This window comes from Mus caroli, unplaced genomic scaffold (genome assembly GCF_978045245.1).
Source record: "Mus caroli unplaced genomic scaffold, Mus_caroli_1 scaffold_4, whole genome shotgun sequence".
Classification (NCBI taxonomy): Eukaryota; Metazoa; Chordata; class Mammalia; order Rodentia; family Muridae; genus Mus; species Mus caroli.
In genome coordinates, this window is record NW_028227259.1 from 144,878,445 (window position 1) to 144,888,197 (window position 9,753).

Genomic DNA, 9,753 nt, shown 5'->3' on the forward strand with positions numbered 1-9,753 from the left:
ACTGTTTTGATTGGTTAGCTTGTTTCACTTTCTTTCTTTTGTGAATGAGAAGTCCTGGGAAGAAGTCTGTCACATTGCGGGTCCAGAGCCTGATGAAATTTGTCTAGGGCTATATCTTTAGCCTCCTTCTTACCCGTTGCTTTCCTGCCCCTGCTCTAACGAGTTGTGACTAATGAATAAAAACCTCTTGGAATAAATTAAAACCCGGTTTCTACCAACCCAAATCCCCCGGACAGCATCAGAAGCATATAGCTGGCATTTCTCTTTAGTGTAACTGCCTACTTAAATCTTCCAACAGGCCGGTTTATAATGTTTTATTATTTTATTTTGTGTATGGGTGTTTCGTGTGCATGCATGATGTCCATAGAGACCAGATGAGGACAGCAGAGCCTCTGGAACGGGAGTTAGATGTCTGTGAGCCAACATGTGTGTGCTGAGCACTGAACCTGGTGATCTTAACCCGAGCCATTTCTCTGGCCCACCACCAATGGCTTGGTTTGCTTTGGTTGTTTGGTTGTTTTTGTTTTGGGTTTTTAAAATAGATTTATTTACTAATAATAATAAATAATAAATTACTTATTTATTTATTACATGTGAGTACACTGTAGCTGTCTTCAGACACTCTAGAAGAGGGCGCCAGATCTCATTACAGATGGTTGTGAGCCACCATGTGGTTGCTGGGATTTGAACTCAGGACATTTGGAAGAGCAGTCAGTGCTCTTAACCGCTGAGCCATCTCTCCAGCCCCCTGTTTGGGTTGTTTGGGTTTTCTCTGTGTAGCGCTGGCTGTCCTGGAACTCAAGGCTGACCTTAAACTTACAGAGACCCACCTGCCTCTGCCTGCCCCCCAAGTGCTAAAAATAAAGGAGTGCGCCACCTAGCCCCACCAATCTATTTTTAAGGTGCCCTGACTCATGACTTTGTTCTGTTACTATAAAAACTTCTTCATTGCTTCCAGACTGGAATGTGGAATATAGGGTAACCTAAGTCTGTATTTATGGGACATAGTCATTCATTTTTGGCTTGAATAAACAGTCCCTTCGGTTGGTAGTGGCACATGTTTTTAATCCCAGCACTCAGAGGCTGAGGCAAGAGTATCTCTGTGAGTTGGAGCCCAGCCTGGGCTACAAAGCAAGTTCCTGGACAACCAGGGCTACACAGAGAAACCCGATCTAGGAAAAAAAAAAAAAAAAGAATTAAAAAAAAAAAATGGACTGGAGAGATGGCTCAACTGTAAAGAGCAGTGACTGCTCTCCCAGAGGTTCTGAGTTCAATTCCCCACAACCGCATGGTGGCTCACAACCAGCTGTAATCTGTCTGTAATGTGTCTGAAGACAGCAACAGTATACTCACAAAAAATAAATAAATCTTTCAAAATAAATAAAAATAAAAAATTCTCTCATCCCTTTTGAGATGAATGTTGTGTTTTGGGTTCAAACTGAGAAACGGAGTCTTACCCTGTAGCCTAGGTTGGCCCGGACCTCACAGCAACCCATCAGCCTTCTGAGCGCAGGTGAACGGGCCCTGTCCCTCTACTGACCTTTAGTTATCAGCCTATTGAAACAAAGGGCCCCGAGACTCAAGACTCCTCCTAAGGATGGCCTCCCCCCGGGGGCAGGCACAGGAAGAACTCCTCATTTGTCAGCCTTAGTGCTGAAACACTGATGAGACTGGGCAACCAAGACAGCTTCCTTCTGCCTTCTCTTCAACCTTTGACTTCAACCCTAGCTAGGCCCCTGACACTGGGACCTAGGGACACCCTGGATGCAGCTTTGAGTCCCTCTTCCCACTGAGGCCACACTGAATAAAGTTCCTTTTTCTGATTTGCTATCAACTTGGCTCTTTGAAATTATTGAGGAGGAGTGGCCAAGTCTGGCTTGTTGGGACCCAGCCTGTGACACTTACTCTCTTAACACAGGGAAGGCAAAGTGCCACCATGCCTAGCTGGTGTTCTGTGGGGGGTTGAGGTTTTATTGTTGGTTGGTTGGCTTTGATGTTTTCAGTAGTCTCATTATGTAGCCCTGGTTGTCCTGGAACTCTGTAGACCAGGCTGACCTTGAACTCACAGAGATCCCCCTGCCTCTGCCTCCCTGGTGTTAGGACTAATGAAGTGTATCACTTTCCCCAGCTGAGGATTTTCTTTTTTTTTTTTTTTTTTTGTTTTTTTTTGTTTTTTCGAGACAGGGTTTCTCTGTGTAGCCCTGGCTGTCCTGGCACTCACTTTGTAGACCAGGCTGGCCTCGAACTCAGAAATCCGCCTGCCTCTGCCTCCCGAGTGCTGGGATTAAAGGCATGCGCCACCACGATTTTCTTGTTCCTTGCTTTTTGTTTGTTTGCAAGGCTGGAGCATTCCCAGAATTTCTCTTATCTTAATTTGACAGAGTCGTGTTAAGTTGCCCCACCTGGCCTTGAACTCCTGTTCAACCTGTCCTGACCTTCCAAATCACTTGTATTATAGGTATGTGATAATGTGCATACTTGCCTCTGCTGTTGTCTTAGAACACCGGGACTCTTGCCTCTGGAAGGCAAGGCAGAGGCAGGTCAACCCTAAGGGATAGCAACATTCTTCCTGTCCAAGCGTTTCTCTAGTAACATTGTATCTAGTTTTGTGGTTGCTTGGTTGGCTTTCATGGTTTTTTTGTTTTTCAAGACAGTTTCTCTGTTGTAGCCCTGACTCTCCTGGAACTCTGCCTGCCAAGTGTTTGAGATTAAACACATGCACCACCACATTAGGCTTAACAGTTTATTTTAGCCAGGTAGTGGTGGCGCACGCCTTTATTCCCAACATTTGGGAGGCAGAGGCAGGCAGATTTCTGAGTTCGAGGCCAGCCTGGTCTACAGTGTGAGTTCTAGGACAGCCAGGGCTATACTGAGAAACCCTGTCTCGAAAAACAAAAAACAAACAAAAAAAGAACAGTTTATCTTTTTTTTAATCTTTTTTATTTTTTTTTATTTTTTTATCTTTTTAAAAAAGATTTATTTTATTCATATGAGTGCTTTGCCTGCACGTTTGTCTGTGTACCACATGTACGCCTGGTGCTTATGGAAGTGGTTAGCCTCCAGGTGGGTGCTGGGAATCGAACCCAGGTCTTCTGCAAGAACAACAGGTACTCTTAACCACAGAGCCAACTCTCCAGCTCCAACAGTCTTTTAAGGAAAACTTTCACAAAGAACTTGTGCTTTCTCCAGAACCTTGTGCAGTGCTGACTGACGAATCAGAACCTCAATATTGTGGGAAGGTTGGAAGGTTGCAGATGCAGAGCCTAAGGAGAACTCATTTTTGACTATTCAGCCTCCCTAAATAGCCATTCTTTGCCCACTTGCCCGTGTCTGACCTAACAGATAAAAATCTCTCTGAATGCATTAGCTCAGCAACCTTTACTATCTATCAACTGAAAGGCTAAATAAATGCCATCAGGTAATAGCTAAGGCGTGGACATCAGATAATAGCTAAAGTGTGTAGCCCAATTCCTCTGCCTGGCTGTAGCCACCTACGCAGTCTCTACCGGTGTATTTGAAAAAGGGGCTTGACTGCCAGGCAGTGGTGGGGCGGCTGTGTCTGCCTTTAATCCCAGCACTCAGGAGGCAAGGGCAGGTGTATGAGTTCCAGGCCAGCATGGTCTACAGAGAGAGTTCCAAGAAAACCAGCGCTACACACAGAAACACTGTCTCAAAAACAAAAACAAAAAAAGAAAGAGAAGTGCTTTGACTTAGAACTTTTTGTGTTACTATAAAAACTTACTAAGTGTGTATTTCTTAGCCACAGCCATTCAGTTCCAGCTCCAGAATAAACTCGTAACAGTTGATGTGAAAGTGCTGAAACACTATATTTGCATCAACACTTTCTGGGTTAGGAGCCCTCTGCCCTCACCCGTTTTAGCAGTACCTCACCGCATGGCAGTCCAGCTGTTGTGAACCCTGCACAGACCCATTGAGGAAGCGACATGGCAACTGCACCACTTGGTGCCAACTTGTGAATTTCGCTTCAACTGTCCTGTTTCAAATACTCTGTGACAGAGTTTTTTGGTTTTTTGGGTTTTTTTTTTTTTTTTTGCCACGACAAGCCTTTGTGAACTCCAGCAGCCATTTTTACCCAGGCTCGAGTGGGAATACTTCCCCCAGAGTGCCCAGTGGGCCTGTGGTTAGTGCAAACGGGGCTTTTACAGCAGAAAGAACTGTCAATAAAGGGGCAGGCTCAACTTCCACAGCCTCTCTCTGGGTCTATAAGGACAGGCTTCTTTCCATGGTTTTTGTTTAGTTATCTTTTTTTTTAAGATTTATTTATTCATTATATGTAAGTACACTGTAGCTGTCTTCAGACACTCGAGAAGAGAGAGTCAGATCTCATTATGGATGGTTGTGAGCCATCATGTGGTTGCTGGGATTTGAACTCAGTACATTTGGAAGAGCAGACAGTGCTCTTAACCGCTAAGCCATCTCTCCAGCCCCTTGTTTAGTTATTTGTGTGCGTATTTTGCTGGAATGTACCTGTCTGTGCACCACATTAGTGCAGTGTCCATGAAGGCCAGAACAGGACATTGCATCCCCTGGGACTAATTACTAATGGTTGGGGCTGCTATGTGAGTGCTGAGACTTGAACCTGGGTACGTGGGAACACACACACACACACACACACACACACATACACACAAATACTCACAGATGATGATAACCATGCAACCTCTTCTTTTCTAAAGAAGGCTGACATTCACCAAGGAGCAGTGCCTTGCTGCATGCTTTAGCAATGACTTTTATGGGCTTTGAAGCAGAAGTATCATAGCAGTATATTCTTCCACTAAAAACATAAAAACAGGGCTGGAGAGATGGCTCAGTGGATAAGAGCACTGACTGCTCTTCCGAAGATCCTGAGTTCAAATCCCAGCAACCACATGGTGGCTCACAACCATCCATAATGAGATCTGACGCCCTCTTCTGGAATATCTGAAGGCAGCTACATATAATAAATAAATAAATCTTTAAAAAAAAAAAACAAACCATAAAAACAAAGCACCCCCAGACCAGGCATGAATTCACACTGAACACGCCTCCCCCTAATTGCTCTAGGGATTGTCTCTGTTTGAAGGACAGAGGTGTTGCCAGCATTCACCAGAGACAAGGAGAGCAAGCCCTCTCTAGACCCTCAGCCTCCACCTCTTTCCACCAGTCAGCCCAGAAGAGGACTTGCTGTGCTCAGAGAGCACCACAGCAATGCCTGCTCTCACAGCTGCCAAGTCTAGGAGCTGAAGGCTTTCCATAAGGCCAGAGCCAGGTACATCTGTCCCCTGTAGCTCAGGCTGACCTTAAAGTCCTGACCCTCCTCTCTTTGCTGGGATTGCAGGCACGCATTGCCACACCTGGTCTATGCCCGTACTGGGGAGGAACCCAGGGCTTCATAAATGCCAGGCAAGTGCTCTACCCACTGAGCCACACTCCCAGTCTAGGGAAAGGATTCCATTGCTTTTGTTCTTTCCCACCTCCCTGGCCCTTGAATACCAGGTCAATTTGGTTTTGTTTTGGGGGTGCTAGAGAATCTACTTGGGACCTTTCATACAGTAGACCAGCTCTCTGCTGCTGAGCCTTGATCCCAGCCCAACAAATCAATGGTCCTTCTCCATCCCTCCCTCCCTCCATTATTTATTTATTTATTTAGTGTAGCCCTAGCTGTCCTGGAACTCGCTCTGTAGCCCAGGCTGGCCTCTTAAGTCACAAGTCACAGAGCTCCTCCGGCCTCTGCTGGGATTAAAGGCGTGTGCCACCACTGCCTAGTTTGTCTGTTTTTTGGTTTTCCTTTTATATCCTTCACTCTCCACTCAGCTTCCTCATAACATTCTCTTCAAACATGGCGTGAGCCAGGTGTGGCAGTGTACACTTGCAATCCCAGCACTTGGGAAGCAAGGCAGGAGGACTGTGGGCTCCTCAACACTCAACTTCAAAAACAGACAAGTAAACAAAAGCCAGAAAAATAAAATCATGATAGAGAAGACTGCTTTGTTTTCAGCATTTAAAAGCCTTGGAGGAAAGGGTTTCTTTGCCTCACTCATCCCAGCCATAGTCCATCACTGAAGGAAATCAGAGTGGGTTCTCAGGGTGGGAACCTGGAGGCAGCAACTGGAGATGGGGAGTGGGGTATGGCTGACTGGCTTGTTCCTCAGTCTTGCTCACCCTGCTTTCTCATACAACTCATGAGAAAGCGCTCACCTGCCAAGGGATGGTAGCACCCCCACAGGGCTGGGCCCTGCCACGTCAGTCACTCATCAATGTCTCCCTGGCTCGGCCTGTGAGCCGATGGAGGAATTCCACAGTCAGATTCTTTCTTCCCAGACAAATTGCCAAAAACTAACAGTACCAATATATTTGTTCGTATTGTGTGCAGCCTGCGCGTGCGTGCACGTGGGGTTGGGTCTCTCTCACTGCTCTGGGGTCCCGGACGCTGCACTCAGACTGTCAGGCTTAGCAACAATCGCCCTTTACTCACTGAGCCATGGCGCTGCCCATTCTTAGCACTTTTTCACAGCCCTTGAATATATTTCTCTCTTAAAAAGCAGAGGTGCCTTGGGGTGCTGGTCATATCCACAAGGCAGCTTGGATCCACGCTGCTCAGGAAACACCCCCAGAATGACAGGGCAGACTCACGGCCTCCTGGCGCCCTTCCCCCCACGGTACTGGGTGGCTAACAGGTACACCTCGGAAGACTCTTTCCTGCTGGCCTCCGGTTTCACCACCCTTGTGCTCTGGAATTCCTGGGTCAGTCTCTTCTGCAGCAGGTGGCTTTTACTTCCGGCCCAGGTTTTACACAGCAGTGTCCCTCCGGGATGCAGGATGTCCACAGCCATGTCCACAAGGGTAAGGCACAAACTGATGAGCTTATCGTGATCGAGGTCTCTGATCCCAGTGGCATTCGGTGCCATGTCACTCAGAATCACATCTGCTCTCCTTCTGGGAAGCAGTTCTAGAATCTTCTGGAAAGTTCTGGGGTCGGTCACATCAGCAGGGCATAGAAAAGTTGCTCCCGCCAAAGGGAATATGTGAAGAAGATCGACCCCAAGCACAAAACCCACGGGAGAGCTGGAATCTAAGGAAGTAACACAATGTGTTATTAAACCATGAATCTCCCTGCCAAAATACAAGCCACAAGAGGCAGTCAGGCACCCATGCATGTATGTGCGCAAAAGACCTTTTGTATGAAGGCACATGAGTTAGATGTAATGGCACAGGCTATAACCTCAACACTTTGGGAGCCTGAGGCAGGAGGACTGTCACAAGTTCAAGGCTAGTTTGAGCTACCAAGTGAGATCTTGTCTCTCAAAGTTGAAAAATAAGTAAAAAAATAAATAAATAAAGACACGTAGTAGAGTGTAGGGTGTCCTCTACTCCCCCTGGCATAGCTGGGGAAGTTGAGACCTGGAAAGGAAATGGCCTTGCCATCGTGGAGAGTGACAAGCCGAGGTGGACCGCAGCCAAGGAGCTGAATCCCACTTCACTGTCAGTTCACTACCCCAGGCTCCCCTTCCACAGAAGGTCTCTTCTTCCAAAATGACTTTTTATTTTATTTAGTATGCTTTGGTTCTAAAGTGGGAATCTCACTAGGTAGCCCAGGCTAGCCCAAAACATAAGTTCCTGACTTAACACAGTGAGTACCTGAGGTTACAGGTGGGCACCACCATACCCAGCTCCCAACAATCCTTTTTGGTTTTTAATGTTTGTTTGCTTTTTATTCCTTGAGAAAATCTCACTATATATACCAGGCTAGCCTCAAATTCAGAGAACTAATGCCTCTGCCTCTAAAGGGCTAGAACCAAAGGCATGTGAGACCATGCTCTGCTGTTTTGTCTTCCAGATTTATTATTTATTTACATATATGTAAATGTGCACTCAAGTGCAGGTGCCTGCCGAGTCCAAGGCCTGGATATGAAATCACGGAGGGAGGCTGGGAGCTGCCTGATGTGGGCGCTGGGAGCTGAACTTGAGTCCTCTCTGAGAGCAGTGCTCTCTCCAGCCCTTCATTTTTGGCTCTTGGTTCTTTGAGAACTGTGTGACTCAGGTAGATTCCTGGTTCTCCTGTCTCTACCTCCAGAGGGCTAGGGTCACAGGTATAGCCACTACAGCTGGGCAATGTCACGGGTGCAGCTGTTTTTTCTCTTTCCTATTTGGGCACTATTTCACATACACACACACACACACAGTACACAGCCTATCACAGTCCCAGAGTAAGGAATCCAGCGGCCCCAATGGGACCTCCAAGAGCTCCTAGGCTTCAGGGACACATTAGTAGTCCTGTCCCCAAACCCTGCTGTCTTGGAGTTTCTATTGTTGTGATGAAACACCATGACCAAAAATCAAGTTGGAGAAGAAGGGGTTACCTGACTAACACACCCATATCACTGTCACTGAAAGAAGCCAGAACAGGAACTCAATCAAGGCTGGAGCCTGGAGGCAGGAGCTGCTGACTGGCCCGCTCCCCTGGCTCGCACAGCCTGCCTGCTCCCCTGGCTCGAACAGCCTGCTTTCTTACAGGACCCAGAACCCCAGCCCAGGTGGAAACCTTTTCCTACTCACACTGTCTGGTTATGGTGCTTATGACAGCAACAGAAAGCAAAGGAAGCCATTATTGTTTAGTTTTCTGGGGCTTTTTGTTTTGTTTAGAGAGAGGGACATAGTGCAAACCCAGGCTGTCTGCCAACTCATGTGGTTTTCTTCTTTGTTCTTTTTTAAACACTTTGCTTATTTAATCATGTATGTGAGAGGGTATATAAGCAAGTGAGCACATGCAACAATGTCTCTGGGTTAAGAGCTGCTCACTAGCAGTAGTCAGAGGAGCTGGGAGTCCAGCAGGTCCCACCTGCGCCTGTGGCATTGACGCTCTGCACTGCCACCTGACTCCAGGCTCCTGGAGCTGCCCCGCAGTCCAGCACTCGGAGACCGGGCCTCAGAATCTGATGCTTCTCATTCATCTCTAGGAGTTTGAAGGCGCTGCGGCAGCGGTAACTCTCCACCTTTGCGGCCTTCACAAACGGGTCCTTTAGATGCCGCGTGAGCCACAGGTGCTCGGCGCCAGTCCGGCCCCTGTAGTGGCACACTGCTGTGTGTAACCTCCGAACCTTAAGGGGAACGCCTACCAGCTTTAGATGCCTGAAATGACGAAAAAGGAGTTAGCGGGTGGGCATTACACAGAGAGGCAAGAAAGTCTTGGTTCAACCTTTTTTTTTCTGCATATGTATGTGCGATATGCATGCACGCATGTGTATTAGCATGTATGTGCACATGTGTCTGCCTGTGTATGGGGGTCCAAAGTAGAGAAGAGACGTCCCCTTCGCTTGCTCTCTACCTTACGTATTGATGTAAGGTCGCCAACCTGTCTGTCTATCTCGCCAGCTTTCTCCAGGGACCACTTTTCTCTGCCTCCCCAGCACTGGGGTTACATTTGGTCAGCACACAAGTCCAGTATTTTGTAGGCTCCGGGGATCCGAACCCCAATCCTCCCGAATGCACAGCTTTATCCACGGAGCCCATACACCTATTTCTATGTTGCAAGCCTCACTCACTCTTGTCTGTACATGAATAAACATCGTACACCCGTGTCCTGCTCCCCAGGACGGAGGTCGCCAGCACCCCCCTGCAACACAATTCACTGAGCTCCCAACTACTGTTATCCACTCCGTTCCTGCATGCAACAGACGGCCTTTTAGCGCAGGCAGACGCCGTAACTCACTCACCCAGCCATTGCTGCTTGCTGGTGGTTTCCTCCCGCCGCCG

General features: G+C 47.5%; 1 protein-coding gene across 1 annotated transcript; it reads right to left on the reverse strand.

The window, feature by feature from the left end:
- Nucleotides 1-5,953: 5,953 nt before the first annotated feature.
- Mrm2 (mitochondrial rRNA methyltransferase 2) lies at nucleotides 5,954-9,743 on the reverse strand. The gene is made up of 3 exons (XM_021162883.2): nucleotides 9,714-9,743; nucleotides 8,840-9,129; nucleotides 5,954-7,072 (listed from the first exon to the last, which is right to left on the reverse strand). The coding sequence occupies exons 1-3, from the start codon at nucleotides 9,719-9,721 to the stop codon at nucleotides 6,630-6,632; spliced, it is 741 nt and encodes a 246-aa protein (XP_021018542.1). The 5' UTR covers nucleotides 9,722-9,743; the 3' UTR covers nucleotides 5,954-6,629.
- Nucleotides 9,744-9,753: the final 10 nt, after the last annotated feature.

What these genes read in the sequence shown, in the direction of transcription:
- Mrm2 (XM_021162883.2), bottom strand. An exon ending in CGTCAATGCCACAGGCGCAG is followed by an intron (nt 7,073 to 8,839) that starts GTGGGACCTGCT and finishes TTACTTCCTTAG; the next exon opens with ATTCCAGCTCTCCCGTGGGT.